Here is a 26,541-nt window from a genome sequence, read left to right as displayed (position 1 = left end):
TCCCCAGTTGGGGGCCAGAGTGGGCTACAGAGTCAAATCCTATCTCAAACAAAATAAAAAGCTCCATCAAATTAGAGTATTATTTTATCTCGATGACTGAGTGTTTTGATACATCTTGCATTTCACACCTTCATTGAGTCTTTGTAGGCCTGTCTACTAAGCCACACCCACCCCCTTCTTTAGACCCAGTCTCACACTGCAGCCTGAAACTCAGCATCAACTCAGTCTCCTACTTCCCTCAGCCTCCCAAGCGCCAGGATCATAGGCCTGAGCCGTCAAACCCACCCAGCCCAAGCACTCTGAGAGATTACAAATCACTGTGTCTCTAAATTGACACAGTAATTTATAGGTTGCAGATGTTTAATGATTTGTTCCTATCTATCACCCCAGATGCTTATCATTTCTTTGTGTCAGGAGCAATGAAAGCACCTTTTCAACTAGCTACTTAGAAAGAATTGTTAGTGTCAACAACTGTTACCTATTATACTCTCCATCCAGCTCTTTCTAAGAGGTTTCTCATTTTAGGGAACTTATTTGAACTAAGCTGAAATATGTATAGAAACAGGAGTGAACTCCAAACTTACTGTGTTGGCCCCAATTCATTTCCTCATCTCTGCACCCCTCTCCCTCTCCCCCTCTCCCCCTCTACTCCCCCTCCCCCTCCCTCTATCCCTCTCCCACCCCAACCCCCCAATTGAGGCTCAAATTTTTAAAAGAAACTTTTAGAGTCAGTCTTGCTACTATGTAGACCAGCCCGCCCTCAGACTTGTCAGTGATCCTCCTGCCTCAGCCACTGGAGTGCTAGGGTTACAAACATGTGCCATTATACCTAGCTGTGGCCTCAAATTTTAAGATAAATTTACAACTGAATTACAGTTGGAATCAGAGGCACCAGTATACAAATTGAAACCAAATCAAACCTGGGAGCTGAATTGAAAACATTTCAGGATCAAGCTATAATTGAGGAAACAGCTCATTTGTCTATTTGCCTGTTTGACTATTATGTCCTCCTGATTCTGGAAGGAAAAAAAAGTGGAAACTATAGATTTTGATGTTTTCCTGGGTCTCGTCCCCTTTCATCATCTTGGCTCTAAGTTGTAGTTTTTTTGTGGCTTAGCATCAGCAGCCTATGTAAATAAGTACTTTATTAGAAATGTTATATTGAAAAAATGTAACAAGTACTGAGTGGAGGGAATGACTTTGTTTGTTAAACTCTTATCTATTTTCAAATAATTTTGTTTGTTTGTTTGTTTGTTTGTTTAGGGAGCTCCGGAACAAGGCAAATATTCAGTTTGGAGAAAATGGAACAACTATATCTGCTGTCACCAATAAGGCATATGTTTTTGAACGAAACCAATCTGTTGGAGATCCTAACGTTGACTTGATTAGAACAATAAATATTCCTCTGTTGGTACGTGTCATTATCAAGGGTTTGTGGAAGGAAACAGCAAGCCTGATACACTTAATAGCTATTATTTTATGATAGTAAAGTAAGAGCTAAATAATTTAAGAGCTATTTTATAATAAAATATAGATATTATGGGGAGGGAGGGAATTCATCTTGCTTAGAATGAGTCTCTGAAATTTAATCCTAGCACCATCAGAAAACAAACACAAAATATAGATATGCACAGAGACTTTGATTTGTGTGTGTGCCCTCCAGGGAACTTTATCATCTACATAAACCTCCTCTGAGGCTTCCACTCTAAAGTGACAGCTGCTTAACACTGATGGAGGACCCAGGACCTTAAAGAGTTCACATCTGAATCTGAACTTTGCCTTGCCTTGCTGCTAAAGGTCCAGCCGCCACTTTGCTCCAGGGGCAATGGAGCCACCTTGTGGCCAAAGGTCCCTGTGTGTCTGTAAGATCTCTGCGACGCTGGCATCATTCAGAGCCTCCTAAAGGGAAGGTTAAATCCACATCTACAATAAGATGTAATACGAGCCTGCCCTGGTGGTTCAGGCCTGTGATACCAGCTACTTTCTATGGCAAAAACGGGAAGATCAAAAAGCCCAGATTGGGCTCCAGAGTGAGTTCAAGGTTAGCCTGGGCAACTTAGTGAGGCCCTGTCTCAAAATTTACAAAAAGGGGCCTGGAGCTTAGGATAGAGATCAGTAGTAGAGTATTTGTCTATTATGTGCAAGACCACAAAGTCTAAGCAGACAGACAGACAGACAGACAGACAGACACACACACACACACACACACACACACACACACAGAGTAATAGGAGAAAGTGCAGTAGCTGAACTCTTACTCCATATAAAGACAGGAAGGTCACTGGTTGGATTTTCTGTTTAGTCTCAAACATTTACATCTCAGTTTCTGGCCCTTCTGTTAAGGGACAGAAAGAGAGCCAATGGGTGTTCTTAGGGACACTGGTTAACCTGCCTCTGCTCTGCAGACTGTCGTGGATCTGGCCCAGCTGACCCTGCTCAGGGAGCTTATCGAAGCCATGCTGAAAGCCTATCAGCAGAAGTTGTTTGTGATTCACACCGTGCACGAACTGCTCTGGGGCTACAAAGATGAGATCTTGTCCCTCGTCCATATTTTCAAACCTGACGTCTCCCCGAATTTCGGCCTGTTCTATGAGGTAAGTTTCCTTCCTAGAACATGTCTCCAGCACACAGCGGGGAAGAAGAGGGCACACAAGCCAGAATGCATCTTAAGTCTGCCTCTCTTCCAGGCGAAGACCAAAATTGCCTGGAGTTCTAAATATTTTTACAAAGCCTGTAGAAAAATAAGACCGTGGCTTTGGAGGGGGAGGGAATGAAACTGTCGTAAATTGAATAGTGGGTGACAGATAAAACTAACCTCGGGAGTGGAGCGCTGAGGTGGGGTGAGGCAGTATGCTCACATCCTGCCTATACCTGACCAAGGTCTCGCTCTCAGGGTATGACATTATAGCAGTTCACTTCCTCTCTGGGAGAGGGCAAGCCTTAAGGGTTTACAAAACTTAGTGGTTGTCCAGACACAATTATAAACAAGTTTCAAATATTACTTCTGTGAGAGAATGGGTCCTGAAAGTTGAGTCTCTCGCCAACGTCGTTTGATTCTGGAAGAGCATCCTGAGTGCACAGTCCCTAGAATGTCCTGGCTCATGGGGCTCGGCTCTCGAAGGTTAAAGTATCACAGCATGTCAGACACATTTGGGTATTTTAATGCTTCTATTTGATCATTTTTTTTTGAATCGCGATGCTCACTTCTTTCCAGAGAAATGGAACGAATGACGGGGAGTACGTGTTTCTGACTGGAGAGGACAATTACCTTAACTTTTCAAAAATCGTGGAGTGGAATGGAAAAACGTAAGTCCAGTAAGGGTTCCTGGTGTAAGGGTTTTCAAGTTTATAGTTAAACAAAATAAGCCTTTTTTTTTTCTTCCTAATTTGATACTGGGGCTGTTGCTTACTGGCAGAGCGCCTGCCTACCATACAGACAGCTCTAGATTTGATTCCAGCAATGGAAAATAAGTTGACATTTGTCTTTTGAATAAAAAAGTCAGTATTCTTAAAATTATTACTTTACCAATTAAAGTGAGGGTAAAAAACCTTTGAGAATAAGTAGTAAAGATTTGTATGCCTACCATGGCCACGAGTGAATTAGAGCCACGGAGTAGCCTCGCTGGTTTTCCTTGGTCGAATGATGTGCAGCAGCCGAAGTTCAAACACTGTCAAACCAGTATTTGATTGGAGGGAGGGAGAGAGGGCCCACCTGGCTTTTCACTTCATGGGTGTGGCTTGTTCATGTTATTCTTTATAAAGATGAAATTCATTTGCGTTCAGTATTATAATATTTCAAATTGAAGACTTTTATCACCTAATTTTTGTCTTATACACAAAACACTTCTAGCCTTTTAATAATAATAAGATGGCTTAGTCTTTTATATTCATAGTGAATTATGGGTAAATGTGTGATATATTATTTAACATGTTTGAACTTATTTTTAGATGCTTTTCTAGGCTTAGGTTTTTATTGTACATGCTTTTCATTTTTCCTTCAGTAATTTTACCTGTTTCTTCATACTCACATCCTTGCACCTTGATTTACTTTTGAGACAATGTCTCACTATGTATCCCTCCCCTCCCCTCCCCTCCCCTCCTCTCTTCTCTTCTCTTCTCTTCTCTTCTCTTCTCTTCTCTTTTTTCTTCCCTCCCTCCCTCCCTCTCTCTCTCTCTCTCTCTCTCTCTCTCTTTCTTTCTTTCTTTCTTTCTTTCTTTCTTTCCTTCCTTTGGTAGCTCTGGTCTTTAAACTCAGTCCTTGTGTGTGCTAACGCCTCAACCTCTGAGGCATATCCACAGCCCCTTTGGTTTGTTTTGGGTTGAGTCAAGCTCTCGCTTTGGATCCCAGTCTGGCCAGGAGCTCTGGCTCTCTCTGCCTGGCCCCACAGACGCTGGAATTGCAGCTTTGAGCCAGCACAGTGGCCGTCCTTTGCCCTTTAGCCTTTGCCTTCCTTTGATCTGCTGCGTCCAGATTTGGATTCACATCACAATTCTGTTTGGCCCTGGGGTGCACTTCTAACCTAAGGCTTCCAGTCTGAGATCTGGGAAAACTGTCAGCAACTATCTATTCACTTTACTGGCATTTACCTGAGTCTGGCTACAGGTGGTTGGGGTTTAGGCCAAGTGATTCCAGGTTCTTGGTATCTTATTCAAAGCACTGAAATAAGCACCTGGAGATTTGCACGATAGCATGGAGACTCTTCAAAGTGTAATGGCAGTGCGGATCAGCAGAGTGAAAATGGTGTTCTCGAGACCCAGCAGGCCATATGCATGGGGCCCTCAAAAGCTCCGATTATTGTCTGGGACTTTCTCTTTTAATGTTCAAGGGAGACGTATGATTGCTAAGGGTCATAGTGTATGTGGTTTGTTTGTTTTTATCTTTTTTTTTAATATTTTATTTAATTTAAGTATGTGAGTACACTGTCATGTCTTCAGTCACACCAGAAGAGGCCATCAGATCCCATTTCAGATGGTTGTGAGCCACCATGTGGTTCCTGGGATTTGAACTTAGGACCTCTGGAAGAGCAGCCAGTGCTCTTAACCACTGAGCCATCTCTCCAGGCCCCTTGTTCTTGTTTTTGTTTTTGTTTTTATCTTGATTGACAGATTGATAAATGGCGTTTCTTCTCTCATGTCCCATCCAGAATGAATATGATTGTAATGATGTGCAAGGCCAACTCTTAGGTATAAGATAGTGCAGCCTGATGCAAGGGAGAGGTCCTAGGTTGCACACAGGTGGCCTGGTGCATTGAATGGAGAAGAGTTGGGTGTGGTCACGCCAAGTCCAGTTTGCTAAGCACGTGCACAAGCTTGCCTGCCTCAGTCTCATCTCCCTGCCTCCTAGCCCCCGAGTTCCTCTAAACATTTATTGGAGCCTCTTCGTCTAGTCTGTGTCTTAATTAATTTTTCATTTTTTGATCTTGTATTTATGTAAATTCCATACAACTATCTTCTAATTCATGAGTTTTCTCTTCAGCTATGATGTCTGCAGTTTTATTCCTGTTAATTTTTCCCCAAAAAACATTTTTTTACATCCAAGTTTTCTGTTTTTCTAATTGTCTTAATTTTCATCTTTTTCTTTCTTTTAATACCATACCACGTACCTTCAGTTTTGTTTTTGGTTTTGTAAAATGGTATGGGAGATAAAACTCAACCTCATGCATGCCAACCAAGGGTATACACTAAGCTTCCTTATCAGGCTCCATTACTATGTAAAAAAAGGGCTTATTTGTTTTATTTTGACTATCTTATCTTTGCATGTGTGCCTGTGTACTACACGTGGTTCTGATGGCCCATGAGAACAGAAGGAATTAGATTCTCTGGAATTGGAGGTACAGAGGGTTGTGAGCCAACATGTGGATGCTGGGACCCTAACCCAGACTCTGTGCAAGAGCATCAAGTGTTCCTAACCTCTGAGCCACCTCTCTAGACTGGCTTCCATCTCTCTTTGGCCTGGTCTCCACCTCTGGCCTGGCCTCCGTCTCCCTGACCTGCCGTCCGTCTCCCTGGCTTGGTCTCTGTCACTCTTGGCCTGGCCTCCATTATTTTTAAGAATGTTACTGTTTTACTTTGCAATACTAAACACACACATTTATGGCATTAGCCTGTTCTGTTCTTCTAGTTTCTTCTAAAGTGAATTAACTTCCTTGATGACTTTATTTTCTGTATTGTACTATAGGCTTCAATTAAAAAATGATTTTCACAAGCTAGGGGTGTGTGTGTGTGTGTGTGTGTGAGAGAGAGTGTATGTGGTCTGTCTGCTTGCCTGTCTGTCTCTCTCCCCATCCCTCTCAATGTCCCAGCCAGCCTCCACCTAGTTCAAAACCTGAGCCCAGAGTGGGCCTCCCACCATGCCATCAGGGGGCATCCACACACAGTATGGCTCAAGCTCCACTGTGAGGCTATTTCTGAGTCGCCAGCTTTGGACAACACTAAAATACACACCACGGGTAGAAGCTGCTTTCTTTGGCCTCTTTGGATGAGCAGGGAATCTCTGCTCCTTAGACCCTGACTCAAGCCCGAGTGGCACATTCTCCATCCTTGCTAACTTAGGAACTGAACTCGGGTTCCTCCCCTGGGCTCCGGCATGCAGAAGAGCATCATTTCAGCTCTGCTTAACACTGTGTACTCAGCAGCGTGTGGTCCAGGCAGATGCTCATTTGTGTTTTGAATGTGGTATGGACTGTTTGGATGTTTCCCTTTCGTGTTTTATCAGCCTTGATTTCCTGTTTTCACTTGGCAGACCCCCCTCAGTGCAGGAACCTAGAGTACCATCTGCGGCTGAGGCTGGGAGAATTTCTATTTATCTTTTTCCTTCTTCTTCCTTTGGCATTGGTACTGTTTTCATCTGTTCCAAGTGTTCTAACAAGTTATCATAAACTGCATGACTTATAAAAGGCAGAAACGTATTCTTCCCAGTTCTGCATGCTGAGCAGTCCAAGACGAACACTCCAGCAGCTCTAAACGCTGGCAGCAGCGTGGCTCCTTACAGGGGCTGCTTTCTTGCTCTAACTTCACACACGTGGTGGAAGGCCTGTGCCAGCCCCTGGGGTCTCCTCTAAGGTCACTAGTCTTATGTCAGAGCAACCCTTCCTGACCTGATCGCCTGACAGGCAGGATTTCAATATGAACACCTGGAGGGATCATACCTGGATAGTCCACTACATGTACCATTGTTAAAGCATGCTAACTTGTCTAGTTGTCTTAGTCAGGGTTTCTATTCCTGGACAAAACATCATGACCAAGAAGCAAGCTGGGGAGGAAAGGGTTTATTCAGCTTACACCTCCAAACCACTGTTTATCACTAAAGGAAGTCAGGACTGGAACTCAAGCAGGTCAGAAAGCAGGAGCTGATGCAGAGGCCATGGAAGGATGTTACTGGCTTGCTTCCCCTGGCTTGCTCAGCCTGCTCTCTTATAGAACCCAAGACTACCAGCCCAGAGATACTACCACCCACAAGAGACTCTCCCCCTTTAATCACTAATTAATAAAATGCCTTACAACTAGATCTCATGGAGGCATTTCCTCAACTGAAACTCTTTTCTCTGTGCTAACTCCAGCTTGGGTCAAGTTGACACTCAAAACCAGCCAGTACACTAGTCCACTACATGTTAAAGCATGCTGTCTCAACTGTGCTGCTTTCAGTGACAGCAACACAGTGTTGGTATCTCCTGTTGTCCTGGGCAAGTCTGCTATTTTTGGAAGGGAGAACTACTCAGAGAGCAGTTAATGGTCTTCCATGAATATTAAGGAATGGGATATATCTAACCCACATCCCCTCTGTCCCCAGCCTAGCTATAAGCACGGCTGCTATTAACGTCTACTTGGGTTACTGCTTAAAGTAAATCAGTATCTCTGTCTCTGTTGTTGTTGTTGATGCATTTGCATATGATGTAGGATGTAGAGGCAAGTGTGTCGCACTGTGCACAGAGGTCAGAGGACAACGCTGTGGCCGTGGTTTTTCTCCTGAGCCTTTGCATAGGTTCCAGAGACTGAACTCTGGCTGTGAGTTTTCCCTGGCCGTTGTCTTGCTGGCCCTTAAACCACTATTTCTAAACACCTGTGCAGGGTGGACTCTTCTGGAAGACGGAAACAGGAATTTGTGACTATTATCAAAAGTGATTTTGGGGCTGGAGAGATGGCTCAGCAGTTAGGAACACTGACTGTTCTTCCAGAGGTCCTGAGTTCAATTCCCAGCAACCACATGGTGGATCACAACCATATGTAAAGGGATCAGATGCCATCTTCTAGTGTGTCTGAATACAGCTATAATGTACTTATATGCATAAAATAAATAAATAATTTTAAAAGAGTTCTTTAAAAGAAAGAAAGCGATTTTGGTTTGGAGCCTACTTTTTCTTTCTCTGTTATAGTTCCTACCTCTTCTGTGCCTACGTGTGAGTGACATACTGCTGTAGCCAGCCCCACTTATACTGACCTGTTAGAGAGCCTACAGTCCAGCTGGATCATCTATCTGTATTCTTTCCTGTACTATAGGTCGCTGGACTGGTGGACCACAGACACATGCAATATGATTAACGGGACAGACGGAGACTCTTTTCATCCGCTGATAAGCAAGGATGAGGTCCTGTACCTCTTCCCGTCAGACTTGTGCAGGTACCAACTTGTAGCATAGCTCTTGGACTGAGAGACAGGGTAAGGAATATAAGCAGAGGCACTCACAATGCACGAGAATTTACAAGTCCTGGTACAGGTGCTGGAGGCCCACTGAGAGATGACACCGTGTAAGGGTTCACAGCACAGATGCCAGAAGGTAGCTCTGCTGGTTTCGATCTTAACTCTCCTTGCAGCTGTGTTGCCCTGGGCAAGTTATTGACCCCGTCTGCCTGGCTTGCTTTTATATATATATATATATATATATACATATATATATATATATGTATGAGACAGGGACTCCGGTGTCTCGGGCAGGCTTCAGACTTGCCAGAGTCTGGATGCAGTTGAGGATGACCTTGAACCCCTTCTCCTACCTATACCTCCCTACTGCTACAATCACAGATGTGAGCTGCTTATACAGGGCTGGGATCTGAACCCAGGCCTTCACAGGCACTGGGCAAGCATGTTTTCCACTAAGCCACATCCCTACTCTGACTTTCTATCCTTCCCTCCTCCTCTCAGGTCAGTACATATCACTTTCAGCAGCTTTGAGAACGTAGAAGGACTGCCTGCTTTTCGGTATAAGGTGCCTGCAGAAATACTAGCCAACACCTCCGAAAACGCTGGCTTCTGTATACCCGAGGGAAACTGCATGGACTCAGGGGTGTTGAACATCAGCATCTGCAAGAATGGTAAGAACTTCTAGGGAGGTTACGGTTCTGTAACGGTACCTAGAATGCAGACAGGTCTGAGGCGGGAAACCAGATTTGTCACCAACCTAGTATATAGCGCAATTCCAGCCTTTCAGGAATACTGTTTTGTCATCTGCCTGCCTGCAATCTCAGCACCCAGATGGCAGGAAGATAGAAGGGTCAAGGTCAGCTCGGGCTACACAGCTATCCCCTGTGTCAGACGATGATGATGCTATTTTGTCACAGATATAGCAAACAATTAAAACATTACTAGTTTTGGTAGCACATGCTTTGGCTAAAATTCTCAATGATTTTGAATCAGATTTAGTCTTATACTCTTATCATGAGTTTCCCGGTGGGTTTTTTTTTTTAATTATTTCTTTATTTAATGTATATGAGTATACACTAATGTGTATCAGGCACACTAGAAGAGGGCATCGGATCTCATTACAGATGGTTGTGAGCCACCATGTGGTTGCTGGGAATTGAACTCAGGACCTCTGGAAGAACAGTCAGTGCTCTTAACCACTGAGCCATCTCTCCAGCCCGGTTTTTTGTTTGTTTGTTTGTTTGTTTGTTTGTTTAATTTGAATTTGTTGTTCTTGGTGTATAACGGGTGAGCATGCATGCCATGGCCCATGTGTGGCAATGAGAGGGCCATGGCATGCATGCTCAGTGGATTCAAGTCTTTTCTCCCACCTTTATGTGGGGTCCTGAGAGCTACCCCGGGTCTTCAGGCTTGGGTGCTTACCCTCTGAGCATCCTGCTCTCCCTCTCAGTTCCCTGGTTCCTCTGCTCTCCTTTCCTTTCCATGAATGAGAGAGAATAATCAATGCTACAGGCTGACAAAAGGTGTCGTCTTCATCATGAAGGTGAGTTTCAACAGTCAGGTGTCACCGCAGAATTGCTCACAGTGGCCTTGCCTGACGGTGCGCAGTGCCCTCTTTCACTTCTGTTTTTTGCTCTTGGTTTCGTTTGCTTTGAGGAAGGGTCTTGTTGATTAGTAGCTCAGGCTGGCATCAAACTCTCATCCCTGGAGTCTTAGCCTCCTGGTCCTGGGATGATGTGCATAGCTTAGTAGCCCTGTCTTGTCACCATGGGAACAGAGCAAAGAGAAAGGGTGTGTTTTTATGAAACTTCTCTAAGATTTTCTTTGCTAGTACCACTTTTGTTTTGTTTCTTTTGAGACATTGTCTTACTATGTAGGTCTGGGTATCTTGTAACTCACCATGTAGGCCAGGCTTACCCTAGCATTTCTAATATTTGTGCTATACCCCTACTTAGTCAGAATAGGATTCCTCTTTAAAACGTGTAGGGTGGTGGTGGTTTTGAGATGTTTTCATTATGTACTTTGAGGCTGGCCTCAAACTCATTCACTATGTAGCCCAGGATATCCTTTTTTTTTTTTCAGGATTTATCTATTTTTTATGTATATGAGTACACTGCAGCTGTCTTCAGACACACACCAGAAGAGGGCATTGCATCCCATTGCAGATGATTGTGAGCCACCATGTGGTTGCTGGGAATTGAACTCAGGACCTCTGGAAGAGCAGTCAGTGCTCTTAACTGCTGAGCCATCTCTCCAGCCCCCGCCCAGGATAGCCTTAAACTCACCGTGATCCTCCTGCCTCAGCCTCCCTCAGTGCTGGGATTACCACCCCTGGCCTTCTTTAAGGTTCCTTTGAAGAGCTGCATGGCAGCCCTCTCTCCTGAATGACAGTGCTCCTTTCTCAAAAAAACAAAACCAAAAACAAACAAACAAACAAAAAAAACCCAAAGTGATGCAGTTTCGTGGTTCTCCTGTCTGGTTGGCATTAAAATCTTCTTTGGGATAAGCCTGAGATGGCAGTACATACCCCCTGTCCATTTCACAGCAGCCCACAAACCTTACATCAGTTTTTTAAGACACTAGATATATGTATGCAGCCCATAAGTTTAAGCCTTGAAAAGAGAAGCAGGAGGAAGTCTATGAGTTCTAGTCCAGCCTGGTCTATGGAGTGAGTATCTTCCAGGCCAGCCTGAGCTGCAGAATAAGACCCCCATGTCTCAAACAAACAGCAAAACCTCAAACAAAACAACAGCAGTGAAAATGTCATTCCATGAGAGAGAGCTACCATTTAAGTAGTACTCTGAGACAAGACCTTCTTGCTAAGGTGGAACGTTTCCTCTGAAGCCTGCGAGATATGAGCCCCTGGGAAATACTCGTGGTGTTTGGGAATCTCAGCTTCTTCAAATGCAAAATGAGGACTAGGTTTTTAGTCTTAGAGTATCCTGGGATATCATTTAACATAGATATATAGGTAACACGTCTACTTGTAGGTTCAGTAGCTATCTAAGTATAAATGTGGCCGTGACGTTGGTATAAGGGGTGGAGTAAAATAATGGGGGATACAGCAGGTGACAGGAAACACAGTGTAAACATTTAACTAGGAGATTTAGAGCAGTAGTGAGCCTGGCCATGCTTACTAGGATATAGCTTTTCTTTTTCTGTTGTGAACCAATTTTGCGGTCAGGACCTGTGTGTTCTTCTTAGACTTAAACCAGCACCATTCTCTTCTATGTCAACCACTGCAGGTGCACCCATTATCATGTCTTTCCCACACTTTTACCAAGCCGACGAGAAGTTCGTTTCTGCCATAAAAGGCATGCATCCCAACAAGGAAGAGCATGAGTCGTTTGTGGACATTAATCCCGTGAGTACACACTTCTCACTGTGTACGTGCAGGTTCACCTTAGCCCAAAGCATTCGTAAGGGACGTACCTCCCTCTGTGGCCATCCGAGTGGGTGGCAGGGGATCAGTGTGCACATTGTGGTCCGTAGCCTATAATGGGATGTCTGAACTCTGTGGGCCAGATCTGCAGGAACCAGCAAGCCTGCTATAAAGAAGAATGGGAAGAAAGCAAAGACAGGACACGGATTAGGGATGTGGCTCAGCCGTAGAGTGCTTACCTCGACTGCACGAGGCCCTAGGTTCAATCCAGCATAGCAAACCAAAGTGAACTCAACTGTACAAGTTCAGTCACGAGACCAGCTGAGGCTGTACCCACATAACTGTCTGGCCTGCTGTCGGACAGTGTCGGATTTCACCTTCAGAATTGCGGATCGATTGCGTCTTCTCTGCTTGGAATATGCAGATCTAAGCATAAATATTCACTTCATTAGCTTTTTGGCAAACCCTCGACAGGTACTTGGGCAGTTTCTTATATATTATTCATGTAGATGGTATCAGATATGTATATACTTGGCTCTTGAGTTCCCAAAAAAGGATGTTACGGTGATAGGGGATCCCTATCAATGCAAGAGTCTCTCTTGTAGAGACTGGCATGTAGAAATAAAACTGAAAGCTCAAAGATCTCACTGAGCCTGGCAGCACAGACCTGTGATTCCCAGCTACCCAGGAACGTTGAGGCCGGAGGATCACAAGTTCAAGGCCAGCCTGGGTTACAGTATGCTTCTTGTGTGCTAGGCAAGCACTGTGCCAGCTAGGCTGCAGCCCCTGCCCTCAGGTGTAACTATGTTCCTTCTCTCTTAGCCATCAGGCAGTTCCCTTTTGTCAGGGCTTGTTACCATGGGTGAAGTCCCGTACCCTCAGGGCACATATGCCCTTCCTGTGTCATGCCTCATGCATTCTGGTATGGGAGGCCCTAGACTTGGAAATCATTCTCTAGCAGGGCCTTCCCATCAGCCACTTAGCTCCGGAAAACTGCCCAGATGTCACATCTAACGTAGAATTTATGGCTTCTGGTGGAGTACTTCCAGGGTTTGTTCTACCAAGTGGCAGTGTCCTGGGGACTTAATAGAAGTGCCCTGCTTCTGTGTTCCACTGTGATCCGCCCATCAGAATCTGCATGCAGAATTAGCAGCAGATTCCCAGGGAGTTACATCTACAAAGCCCCAGCTCCGCCCCCCTGCCCCCAGCACAATGAATATGTGTGGTCCTGCTGTGGAGACCAGTTTCCCCCTTGTACACTCCACCTGTCAAACATGGCCATGGGTTCTTGTGGGTCAGAACCACACAGTTACACTCTGTTGAAAATGTGGCTGCATAGATCCTAATTTTCTCTCTCTCTCTCTCTCTCTCTCTCTCTCTGCAGTTGACTGGAATTATTTTGAGAGGGGCCAAGAGATTCCAGATCAACACTTACGTTAGGAAACTGGATGACTTTGTGTGAGTGTCACCTCTTCCTACAGCAGATGCTGGGTTTGCCGTGTAACTTTCGGGTAGGCCTGAATTGGAGGGGTAGAGCCTACTTTAAGTGACAAGTGGTTGCTTGACTTGCCTGTCCCCAATGGGATGTGGTCTCAGTGTTCATGGTGCCTCAGCCTTGGCCTGTATGAGGTGCTGCCCAGGCATCGGGTGTTGCTGTTGGCACTTTACGTCAGCTTACAGCTTTACATTGTTCTTTTAATACTTGGGAGAACCGAGACATGAAACTTAAGTGACTTGCTGGGATTCACACAGTCATTGAGGCTGTGTGGATCTGCACTGGCTTTTATCCAGTCACCTAGCAATGCCCTCCGCCCCTTGACACTGCCCTTCATCTCTTTTCTTCTTATTCCCCCTGCTTCCGCTCAGGCTCAGCCACCACAAGTTCTCATGTGGACACTAGCAGCAGGCTCCAGGATCCAGCCTTCCTCTTCCACATTTCAACCATAAGCAACCCCTTAGTAAGAATTTCCTTCCCCTCCCACCAAAAAAATGAACCCCCAAAGTATAGCTTCCTGCCCACATTTGTCGATGGGATTTTTCTTAGATCTGAGAAAATACCTATCAAATATTTAATGAAGGACAGGATATAAAACCATATGTGTCTACCTCTGTGTCCATCTGTCTGATCCATCTGTCTATCCATCCATTCATCCATTTATCCAACTATCTATCATAAACCTTGATGTATTTCCCCCACTGAACTCTCCAGATTTCATTACAATCCTGGTTTCAGTGCTCACTCATCGTGGGCATAGTGCCTGGATTCTATGAGTAGGTTTCCCATCTTTCTGCCCTGTACATAGTGGTAACTATAACATATGACTGTTCTGAGAGCTGAATAAAACAAAGCCCCTAAAACACTGAGCACAGAGAGGTCAAACAGGGGTCAAGTGGGCCCTTGTTGCAGAGATGATATGGTGGCCTAGAAACTTCCTGAGTGGCACTTGTGTAGTCTGCTCTGAACAGCTTCCCCTTTGATGGATCTGCGTATGTATGTAGCTTAGGCTTTGTTAAAACACCACAGAGATGTGCCGGTCTGCATTGCTGACTGACAGTGTTGCCATCTTGACTTCTGATTTCTATGTCTGCGAAGATAACTAAGAAGTCTGTGGCCAGTTCCCAGTAACTGAGTGAATGAAGTGTACTCTAATCTTGGTTTGAACGGATCTCTGGAGGTGAGAGATGTTTTCATGAGGAGGTCCATGAAATAACACCGTCCTTTGTCTTTGTAGTGAAACGGGAGACATCAGGACTATGGTTTTCCCAGTGATGTATCTCAATGAGGTAAGTCCTGAAAGAGGAGGAAGACACAGGATGTTTTAACTGTCCAAGCTTGGCATACTTCCATTATGATGTTTGCTGCTGTAGTGGCGTTCCATTCAAAGGTGGGTGTGAATGCCAGTGTCCAGAGTCCAGAAGAGGGCACTTTGTGGGCTTCCCTATGTGGCTTCTCTGAGCTCAGTGCTCTTCAAGGGCAGTCAGTGATGCTCTTGACTGCTGAGCCATCTCTCCAGCCTCAACGATCATGTTCTAAAATATAAGCATGCAAGAGAGGCTTGTGGAAGGGGCCTGTGCCTGGGAGTTGGTTTGGACATTTTCCTTCTCAGGAGCAGCAGCTGAATTAAAACTCCCTTCTGAGGGGCTGTTTCTGGGGAAACAGCTGAACTCTGAAGGAGAAGCACTGCCAAGCTGGCCCATGAAGCCTCTGTCTCCGATGAGGCCCAGACAGCTTAGCACACTGTCTGTGAAAGTCACACATCAGGGGCAAATGAGATGTCTCAGCAGATAAAGGTGCTTGCTGCCAATGCCGGAGAACTTGAGTTTGGTCTCCAGAACCACAGGGTGGATGAGGATCAACACCCCCCCCCTCAATTTTCTTACTTCCGTCACGCACGCACATGGGCACCCACCACCACCACCCCCTCCACCAAACAATAGCAACAAACAAACAGGTAAATAGAATGTTTTTAAAATGACCTATCAAGGTCAGGAATGGTGACACATGCCTTTAACCTTGTTACTAGAGAGGCAGCGGCAGGTGGGTCTCTGAGTTTAAGGCCAACCAGGGCTACCTAATGAGATCCTGTCTTAAGGAGAAAGAAATAAAGGAAGGGAAGAGTGAACAGAAAAGAAAGAGAAAGAAAGAAGGGAAACACAGGCCTGGAATTGACACTGGAAACTACTGACAAGAGGAAGCCCTGACTCTGACAAGCCTGGGACAGGTACTGGAAAATCTTCCACAGAGCCTGACACTCTGCCACCCCCAATCTAGTCAGTGCAAACCAAGCAGGAGTGTTCTTCACTCCTGTAGGTGTGTGTGTGTGCTCTTTTAATGCCTACCCATTACACCAAGTGAAGAAACCTGTTCTCACACTAAGATGCTATTCTAGAGTGTTTCCTTGATTAGGAATTCTCTCCGATCCTTGTTACCTCCACAACTCAGTTGAGCAATTTTTGTTGAGCCCAGTGACCATCACGTGGACTCAGGAGAGAATTGATACTGTTTAGATACCACTTTTGTAGTGTTTCAGCCATTCATTTACTCAGCCAGTATTAAGCACCTGCTGTGTACTGAGTACTCTCCCAGGTGCGAAGGTGGCTGAGCTGTCTTGCTTTCAGGGAACTGACAGTTACTGAACACAAACAAGTAAACTGTTATGCTGGTTTCAAGGACAAGGAACGAGGTTCTAGAGATAGCAACAAAAGCTCCTCTATCAGGCCTGAGGTAGCCAGAGACAATTCTAGAATGAAGAAATGCTAAGATGAATTTGGAGCGACCCATCTGACGCCAGGCAGAGGCTCCCATACCACTTATTTTTGTGTCGATGCAACAGAAGCAGCTTAAAGGAGAAAGGTTTATTATGGCTCGAGATTTCAGAAGGGCTTCAGTCTGTCGTGGCAAGGAGGCTATGTTGATGGGAGTGGTTGGCACAAGGCTGGAGTCACACCTCACTGGATCTAGAGGCAGTGCCACAAGTTGGAGGCCACCTTGGTCTACATTGTGAGTTCCAGGCTAGCCAGGGGTATAGAATGAGAGCCTATCTCAATATAAAATCCAAACAAACCAACAGACAAGAAAACAAAACCAGTCCTACAAGATGGTACCCAACATTTAAAACAGGAGCCTGTGGGGACATTTCAGACTCTAACGGTAACATATATTTTCTCTACATTTCTTAGCATCTTTCTCTATTTTCAGTCTATGATGAGTTATACTTGTCTTCAAGAGAAAATCGGTTGAGTAAACAAACGCCCTCTTTTGTTATTCTATGTGAATTCTCGGTATATATGGTTTGTTTGAAATGAGCACACACGCACACACGAGATAACTAGTCCTCAAGGTAATGCTATTTCTCCCCCTTCCAGAGTGTCCTCATTGACAAAGAGACCGCAAATCAACTGAAGTCTGTGATTAACACGACTTTGGTTGTCACCAACATACCCTACATCATTATGGCACTGGGTGTGTTCTTTGGCTTGGTTTTCACGTGGCTGGCGTGTCGAGGACAGGGGTCTATGGATGAGGTAAGTGCTGGGTGGAGGAATTGATCTTTTGTGGATATGTCTAGCTGAGGGATTCCTCAATAATCTATTGCATGGCTGCCAGCTGGCTCCTTTGGATAGACTTGGGGGGGTGGGGAGCACTGATTTTCACAGTTGCAGATGGACTGAGTGGTTTCCAGGGCTGGTATACATTGAGAAAGTCAGGGTGGGTGATAGAATGGAATGGTGCCATTTGGTGTTTGAGGGTCTCTTGATGGGTTTGGATACATCCCGTAGGAGGTAACTTCACATCTTTGAAAAAAATAGTGTGAAACAAGAATAGAAAACCTTAATCCCCTAAGCTTGGGTGCTGGACTGCCCGGGTTCAAATCCCAGTTCTACCAATAAACATCTATATGACCCTTAAAATGGCCTCAATTTCATCATCTGTAAAAGGAATGATAACAGAGTCTCCCTCATGAGTTTCTGGAGAGGATCAGATGATGTAGAAAGCATAGAGGATTTGACTCATTGTTTCTCAAGAAGCTTGGTTATTATATGTAATAAAAATAATTCCAATGTTGTAGAGAAAAGGGGCCAGAGACCACTTGTTAAGAATTCTTGGTATAAGCCGGGGCGGGGTGGCGCATACCTTTAATTCCAGCATTTGGGAGGCAGAGGCAGATTTCTGAGTTCGAGAGTTCGAGGCCAGCCTGGTCTACAGAGTGAGTTCCAGGACAGCCAGGGAGGGCTACACAGAGAAACCCTGTATCAAAAAACCAAAAAAAGAAAAGAAAAACCAAAAGAAAAAAAATCCTTGGTATATCTGGAGGTGTTATGGTTGAGATTCTGTAACAATGGTGAAAGGTGGTTGCATAAGAACCATTAATTTCCAGGAGGAATGGGATAAACCGGCTCAGATTGGCCTCTGAAGTGACCAGGAGTCTCATGGCTCCTGTAGAAGCCCTTCTGTTTCTATGGAATTAGAGGCTGAGGCAAGGGCCTGACACAAGCCAGGCACTCACTCTACCATGGAGACACATGCCTCGTCCTTAAAAACAAATGCATTTTGAGATGAGATCTCTCTGAGCTGCCTAGGTTGACCTTGAACTTGCTCTGTGGTCTAGCCAGGCCTTGAATTTGTGATCTTCACGCTTCAGCCTTCTCAGTGATGGATTACAGAGACCTGAACCACCAAGCCTGGCACAGACAGACACCCTTGAGTGCTTGGCAGTTTCTGCTTTTACTGCACACTTCTTCCCTTCAGTTATCCTTTAAACCATCTGAGCAGTGTGAAGCAGGAGATGAAGCTGGTTGAAACCAAATGGGTAACCATAGCTTGGAGGAAACCCATCTGTTATGTGGCTTTCACTCATGCTCGCCAGAGTTAGAAATAAGGCAAACTGCTTACCATTGCCACGTATGGATCTGCCAGTCTGTGTCATCAGCAGAATTTTCCTAGGTAAAAGCAGACCACCTAATAATGCTAATTAGCACCCCATAATCAATCTTCATGTCTTCCAAAAGTATTGGTGAGCATCTACAGCCTCTGAGACACTGCTCCCTGGTAGGTTACAAACCAGGAAGGAGGCAGTTTTGGTCCAGGATGCTAAGGGCTATAGTCCAGACCATACACAGAGAGGAGCTTGCAGATCTGGTACTGGGGGCTGGAGAGGAAAAGTTGTCCTCTAACAGGGTCGAGTTAGAGTCTTTTTTGTTGTTGTTGTTGTTTTTTGTTTTGTTTTGTTTTTTTTGTGACAGGGTTTCTCTGTGTAGCCCTGGCTGTCCTGGAACTCACTCTGTAGACCAGGCTGGCCTCAAACTCAGAAATCCACCTGCCTCTGCCTCCCAAGTGCTGGGATTAAAGGCATGCGCCACCACGCCCGGCCCGGGTTAGAGTCTTAAAGAGCAATGACAGCCAAGAGGAAGAGAAAAGTGGGGGAACTGCCTCCCCATCAGCTTCTCTTTTCACCTCTGCCACCTCGCCTCAACCCTTCACATCAGGACAGAAGTTCCTGACATGAACGTTTAACCTCTCTGTGTCTTCTCTGTCTGTCTCAGGGAACTGCAGATGAAAGAGCACCCCTCATACGAACCTAATGGGACTTACCTGTTGCCTGAGCTTGGTGAGAGAATGTGAGAGCTGCCCTGACCTGGACCAGGACAGGGGGAACCCTGCATCCTCATGGGCTCCTGGCCTGTCAAGAAGGAAACATAGCACTGGCAAGCGAGAAGCCCCTCCTGGTCAGAGGGAAATGAGCAGGGTGACATGGCTGGCAATTCTGCTTTATAAAATCGTGTCTCTAAAACTGTGTTCATGTGTCTAGGAAGTATTTAATAAACTTGTGTAGAAACTTTTTGTGGTTGGGCCCTGGGAGCTGAGGGGACTTCGTGACCCCCTGTTGTAGATACAATGTCTGAATCGCTTGTTAATGTTCCGTGGCCTGACCCGATTCAGTGTGCTTCATTCTCCAAACTTTGTGTTCAGAGTACGTATGTGTTTCTGTTGTTGTTCCCTGTTCACCTCCTTACACAGAAAGATGTGGTACCCAGGGTAGAATCACAGCTCCATACAGTGTACCAAGCAAATGGGGCTGCTTTCCTTCTGTAAAACATTACATTTTGTGTCTCGCTCTAATCTTCAGGAAAATAACTCAAGTCTTTTGATTGGTTTATAGTGTGTTAGGAATCAAGTAGGGGAAGGGATGGGGTGGGGTGGGGTGGTGTCTGTAAGTAGACAGCATTGAGCTCCTGAGGATTTTTAGTTGTGCTTTTGTGAAGCAAGAGGTTGCACTGGGAATGTTGGTGAGGGTAAGGCAGATATTTCATTTAGAATAGAGTTCAATGTTAGTTATGGCATCTAGAGGCTAACTGTCAATTTTAGTCAGAGATGTCTGGGTGTAGAATATGCTGCTGAGAGGACAGAATCAATGACTTCTAACCCCCTCCCTTCAGGCTTCTCTGCCACATAGGACAGTGACACGGAATGACAGTGTCTGCAAATATTGAGGGGTTATTTGTAAAATGACGAATGATGGAAGTCCATCTGCCCGTAGCTTACATTACAGATAGATCCAGGAAGTGTGCACAGGTTAGAGAGGCATTTCTTCTGGACCCAGCCGGTGCTTCGTGGCTCCCTGTCACTAAGTGCTCTCTGCTTCCTGTGACAATCACTTTTCTGACAGAGCGAGAAATGTTAGACTGCTAGTCAGAGGCACTTCAGATAAGGAGTCGAGCAGCCAGGCTGCTTCTCTTTGGAAGGCAATGGCTTCCGTGTAGGACTAAGGACATTAGTGTCACAGCCGTCAGACCTCAGCTATCCTGGAGGGCAGAGTCCATGATTCTCAGAGTCCACTATTTTGGGGTTGTTTGTTTGTTTTAGTTTTTATTTTTTTATTTTTTATCTTTTGGTGGCTTAGTTTTTAAGACAGGGTTTCTCTGTGTAGCCCTGGCTGTCATGGAACTCGCTCTATAGACCAGACTGGCCTCGAATTCACAGAGATCTGACAGCCTCTGCCTCCTAAGTGCTGGGATTAAAGGCTTACACCATTGATTTTTTTTTTTTCAATGAACCCTATACATTATCTGGCTAGCTGTTTATAGAATTCCCTGAAAACTGAATTTCAGTATATTTAAATTTTTTTAAAAACTGAGATGTCACATACATATTAGAAGTAAAACATTGCTTTAATATACAGGCCCAAATTTTCCTCTATTGACACAAAGCAATACACAATGTTTCCCTTTTTTAAAAAAATTTTGGTAGTTTTTGAGACCGGGTTGGTGTAGTCTTGGCTGTTCTGGAAGTCACTATGTAAACTAGGCTGGCCTTGAACTCAGAGATCGCCTGCCTTGTGTCATGAGTGCTGGGATCCATAAGCCACCATGCTTGGCTGATGTTTCCCTTCTAGAGAGACAGCTCTTTAAATTTTCACCTTTCCTACTAATCAAAGTAAAAAAATTAGACACCCCAAATCACCAATATGTGAAACTAAACTGAAAATATCTGACCTTTAGTAATGACAAATATTTTTAGACTTTGTCAATATTTAACTCGGTAGTTGGCACATCTTAGTCTTCATGCTTCATGACAGGGTCTCACTCTGTAGCTCAGGCTATCTTGAAACTCACTATGTAGCATAGGTTGACCTTGAATTTATAGTGAGCCGGTCTCAGCCTCCCAAGTGCTGCTATTACAGGCACGCACTACACCTGTCTGTGTTTATGCAACTACTTATCCACACTAATAAATTGATAAGCTAGTGCATACTAATTGGTTCATTCCTATTTTCAGGATATAATCATCTCTAAGGAGATTTTTAAACACAGAAACTATAGCATTTAGTGATGTACATAGTAGATAGACATGATCGCACATAGAAAAGGAGACCAAAAACAGATTGATCCTTTATTAGTGCCATGGTTGTGAATAGCAGTGGTTCATTTGGTGTTTTCTTTCTAAAAGGTCCATGGCAAACCCACAAGGCACAGTCAGAATTGTAGGTTGATTAACAACAAATCTACCCATTCAGTGCGGGGCTGAAAATAGCAAGCTGTTCCCTGTGTTCGTTCTTCTGAGGGCATTCTCCTGGACGGGCCCCAAAGGCTGTGGCCATCATCCTTCTCATGACACAGAGTGGCAGGGCACTGGGAGTGCACAGGGTGGGGGATGGGCAGGGGATAGGCATTTCCACATAGGCTCTAGGCTCTGCCCAGTAGATTTCACTTCCTTGTGCTTTACAAAGATCACTAACGGTCAAATGGGACAAGCACTACACAACTAACCCCTATTGGGGTTTTTGCTTAAGGGGGATAACTTTTAACTTGTTGTTTGCGGTGTGAATTCTTCAAAAGGCCCTCTGAGCATTGTTACTGGTGTAAATTGCTTGTGCCTGCCTGGCTTTAAAAAGACTGACCAGAATGCTCTTCATGTGGCTTACAGAGTTGGTTCGTTGTTGTGCTTCTTGACCTGGTTTTATTTCTACCCATAATACAATGAAATGTTTCACTAATTAAAGAAAGTTTCTATAAAGTTTCACTGTGAACTGTCTCTCATTGGATGGCATTTCAGTTGAGACATTTTCCTCCTCAGTGTTTTCTTTGGAGGCTTGGAAGCCTTTGATGGTGGAAGGAGCATTAGTAACAAACACCGAAGCAAGCCTAAACTAAGGGGACAGCTGTTGTCTGATTAGCTGCTCAGCCTCGGGGTTAGGAGGCTCCTTGGTCTAGAACTGCTCTCTAGCTGGACTTAGGAGGCCCTCTCCATCTCCTCCCTTTCTTCCCCTCCTCTCTCTCTCTCTCTGCCTCTTTCCCCAGCTGGGAACTGCTTTCCACAAGCCCTTTCCTCATCTCCTTATCTTTCCAGTCAGCCCCTCAGTGTTTTTTTTCCCAAGTCCTATCATATCCCTTCACTGCCATCCTTACCTTGGGCTGCCTCTAACCACATCAACCGAAATGCTCACAGCCCACCAAGAAGAAGACCCTCACAGCTAGGAGATCAGACACTACTGGGGGCCTAGGGCTTTTGATTCTGGGGACATTTAGTAAGAAACTATTAGTCCTAAAATTCTGATTACCTTTAAAACATCCCAGCCCAACCGCATCTGAAATCAGAGTGGAACAAAAGCTCTCATCGGGTTTCCTGTCAAGTGTTACAGATGTCCTTATGTGTGAAGGGACTTGGGCCCTAGTATATGTCCTTTCTAGGAACCCCAAACCCAATCTCAGCTGCTTGTGTCACAAGGGAAGCTCTTCATACTGACTTCTTCTGACCCAAAGCTATACAGAGACACATTAGACTACGTACCAAACCTATCCCAAATGTCTCAAAGCTAGGATTATAAGAATCCAGAAATATATATTCAAAAGACCAATAAGTATATTAAAACATATGCCTAGGAACAGTATTTAATATATAATATAGGATAAGAGCCACAAAATACAGAGTATAGAAACATCCCTATTGATTTAACAAAAGATAAAAGTCTTATTTCCAGTAATGACTTCATTCCTTCACTTACCGATGATAAAAAAGATTTTAAACACCTTTAAAATATACTATACACACTATAAACTTGACTTCTAACGAGGAAAATACCTAATTAAAAAAAAACTTGACTTCTTTGGCATGTACAGTGCAATGATTAGGAAACTGACTGAACTGTATACATTTTCACCATCTCAATGAACCCTTGCTAGCTTATAGACACACCCCTGGCAACTACTAATCTACATTCTGTGTGTAGAGACTTGCCTTTCTCAGACATTTCCTATAAATACAGTCAGTCATACTGTGTGTGATACCACACTGCAGTTTCTATGTTGTACCTCTATGCTCACAACAGTGTGTTTGAATAAAAAGTACCTACTTGATGCCACATGCTATACATGTCAAAGAGGAGCATGGAGATTATAGTTTAGTGGGGAAAGGAGTGACTGCATAGACATACAGGCAAGGGGATTCAGCCATCACTTACAATGATGGCATACAGATCTGAGACTGACTAGGGGCTGGCCTTGGGATGGAGGGAGTAGGAAGAGCCAGGAAGGAGCAGGAGGGAACAGGTTTACTACAATTGGGAGTTTGACTGAGAATGACCCTGTAGGCCCATATGTTTGGATGGCTGGTTCTCAGCGGACTGTTTAAGAAGGGTTCAGAAGTGTGGCCTTGTTGGAATAGGTATGTTAGAGGGGGGTAGGTTTTGAGGTTTAAAAAGTTCATTCCAGGCCCAGCCTGTCTCTGTTTCTCCCTGTGCTCTGTCTCTACACCACCACCCCCCAGCCACTCTTCCAACTCTCTCTGCTTGCTGCTGCCTGGGGCTCAGCTGCAAACTCTCAGCTACTACTCCTCTGTCATGCCTGCCTGCCAGAATGATAATAGATGAACCCTTAGAAATGGTGAGGGTCTCTTTATTAAACGCTTCCTAATGTAGGTTGCTTTGGTCAGGGTCTCTTCAAAGTAATACAAAAGTAACTAACCCACTACACAGGACCAGGGTATTTGGCTGGGATTCAGGAAAGAAAGACCAATGGGCAGTGAGACTAGGAAGGAAGCAGGGGCCGTGTTATGTCAGGGCTTCTCAGGCCATGTTCAGGATTTGGGTGTTTTGCCTTATATCAAGATCAATCGGAAATGATTGGAGGTTTTCAATAGACATGCCCGGGAAGGTGGGTAGACACCATGCTTGATTAGGAAGATCCTTGCTAGCTACAGGGTGAAGAATGAATTAAGAGAGCTGACATAAACTGTGGGCTCAATTAAGAGGCTGGCTCGGTCCATACTTCAGTTTTACTTTTTTGGGAGAGTTGGGTTTTTTTAAGGTTTTTACTTGGTGAGTTCTTAACATTTATATGCCAACTCTTCTATGGAGTTTTTCATTTCTGACAACATATTTAAACATATAGCACTTTTTTTTTAAAACAGAGAAACCATGGTGCAGTGTGCATCTTTAGCATACAGGGAGTAGACAGTGACCCACCATTTACCCGTATCTACTTGAGCAGCAACCAGGGAGTTTCCTTGTGTTCTTGAAGCAGTGAAGCTATGTAGTTTATTTATCACCTCTCTCTGAAGTTTGTTCTCCCAACATCACATGCCGGAGCTACAGTCGAGCCTTTGTTATCTCTTCATTATGGAACCCTTCAGTACCCCTAACAGCCCTGCTTCCCACAGATATGCAGGCCCCCTTCAATTTCCCCATGGTAACCAGAGGGATCTCGTGAAAATTAATTTGCGTAGGTGTTGTGTGGGTGGAACCGTCGGATGGGTCCGGAACAAGAGTGGGGTCCAAACCCCAGAGATCTTGTTCTGAGATTGGCTGGAGCAGGGTCACTCTCTCTACCCCTGCCCCCGGCCTGTGTGTCCCGGTGTGTATACGTCTGTGCTCTGCCCTTTGCCCCACTCCCTGGTAGCCAGGTTACACTTCCTCTCTCCTTATAAGGTCATGTCCACCAGCACCTGGAATTCCTCCTTACAAAAATGGGGTGTCCCCAGGACCCTCGACCCCAACAATGATGTACAGTCACCCCAATAGTCCCTACTCAACCATCAAAGGTTAAATAGCTTTCTCCCCCAGCCCCATTAAACTCCCTGTCTCACTGAAGCAGTCCCATCACAATCACATGCTGCCTGAGGTCTTCATCCCTGGTTGTTCCTGCCCACCCCATCCCCCTTGTGGCCAGCCCCACCCCCACCAGGATCTACCAGTTGTTATTGTGGGTCCTTCGCATGCTACAGGCAGAGGCAGGAAAGCAGAGCCTGACAGATAGGTAGGATTGGCTGGAGAGATGGCTCAGCAATTAAGAATAAGTACTTGCAGAGGACCCACGTTCAGTTCCCATCACATCACCCACACCATGGGGCTCACAGCTTCCTATAACTCCAGCTCCTGTGATCCAATACCCTCTTCTCTGGATTCTGAGACTATCCCACTCACACAGGCACATACCCGCACATGCGTGTAAATAGAGACAAAATAAATCTAAGCATTTTAAAATCATCTTGGGGGGTGGAGCTGAGGAGACAATTTTGTAACAACATTTGCTATATGTACTGGCTAGTTTTGTGTCAACTTGACACAGGCTGGAGTTAACACAGAGAAAGGAGCTTCAGTTGAGGAAATGCCTCCATGAGATCCTACTGTAAGGCATTTTCTCAATTAGTGATCAAGGGGGAAAGGCCCCTTTGTGGGTGGTGCCATCTCTGGGCTGGTAGTCTTGGGTTCTATAATAGAGCAGGCTGAGCAAGCCAGGGGAGGCAAGCTAGTAAAGAACATCCCTCCATGGCCTCTGTATCAGCTCCTGCTTCCTGACCTGCTTGAGTTCCAGTCCTGACTTCCTTGGTGATGAACAGCAGTATGGAAGTGTAAGCCGAATAAACCCTTTCCTCCCCAACTTGCTTCTTGGTCATGAAGTTTGTGCAGGAATAGAAACCCTCTAAGACACTATATAAGCATAAGGACTGAGTTTAGATCCCATATAAAAAGCTGGGTGCACCCATGCATGTCTAACAATTGTGCTGGCTGGTACCATCTGGAAGATCCCTGGGACCTAGTGATGGCAAAGCCACAAGCTCTGGGTTCAATGGGAGATGCTGTATCAAAGGACTAAGGTGAAGAGGAATAGAATACCAGATGTCCTCCTGTGGCCTCCACATACATGCACGAGCATGCACACCTGCACACAGGTACACACATGCATACACCACATTCACACACACAATCGTTTGAGATACTTCCACTGTGTATCCTAGGCTGGCCTCCAACTTAATCCTGCTCATGCCTCCTGGGTACCGAGATTACAGACATGCACAAACATGCATGCTTGTCTCTAACAACTAAATTCTGATCATAAGATGCTTTGGTCTAAAGCTTCTTCAAAGGTTTTCTTACTGCTATCAAGAATGTATGAAATCCTGACCATAATCTATAGGGAAACAGATTTTTGTTTTGTTTTGTTTTGAGACATTGTTTCTCTGTATAGCCCTGGCTGTCCTGGAACTCACTTTGTAGACCAGGCTGGCCTGGAACTCAGAAATCCGC

At 44.9% G+C, this 26,541-nt stretch overlaps 1 protein-coding gene and 1 non-coding gene across 2 annotated transcripts in view; one reads left to right on the top strand and one right to left on the bottom strand.

Annotated features, from left to right (window-relative positions):
• Nucleotides 1–22,037, top strand: part of Scarb2 (scavenger receptor class B, member 2) — a 64,347-nt gene extending 42,310 nt beyond the window's left edge. The window contains exons 3-12 of the mRNA NM_007644.4: nucleotides 1,264–1,411; nucleotides 2,406–2,594; nucleotides 3,215–3,306; nucleotides 8,497–8,616; nucleotides 9,139–9,308; nucleotides 11,883–12,001; nucleotides 13,404–13,477; nucleotides 14,752–14,803; nucleotides 16,886–17,044; nucleotides 19,064–22,037. Coding sequence (NP_031670.1) covers nucleotides 1,264–1,411; nucleotides 2,406–2,594; nucleotides 3,215–3,306; nucleotides 8,497–8,616; nucleotides 9,139–9,308; nucleotides 11,883–12,001; nucleotides 13,404–13,477; nucleotides 14,752–14,803; nucleotides 16,886–17,044; nucleotides 19,064–19,102 — 1,162 coding nt within the window. The 3' untranslated portion in view covers nucleotides 19,103–22,037. The remainder of the gene's footprint in view (nucleotides 1–1,263; nucleotides 1,412–2,405; nucleotides 2,595–3,214; nucleotides 3,307–8,496; nucleotides 8,617–9,138; nucleotides 9,309–11,882; nucleotides 12,002–13,403; nucleotides 13,478–14,751; nucleotides 14,804–16,885; nucleotides 17,045–19,063) is intronic.
• Nucleotides 4,692–4,791, bottom strand: Mir6415 (microRNA 6415). The gene has a single exon (NR_105843.1). It is a non-coding gene; the product is annotated as a microRNA 6415 (primary transcript).
• Nucleotides 22,038–26,541: the final 4,504 nt, after the last annotated feature.

Source organism: Mus musculus, chromosome 5 (genome assembly GCF_000001635.26).
Source record: "Mus musculus strain C57BL/6J chromosome 5, GRCm38.p6 C57BL/6J".
Classification (NCBI taxonomy): domain Eukaryota; kingdom Metazoa; phylum Chordata; class Mammalia; order Rodentia; family Muridae; genus Mus; species Mus musculus.
The sequence above is the reverse complement of the archived record's forward strand: the minus strand, read 5'-3'. Positions and strand labels throughout refer to the sequence as shown.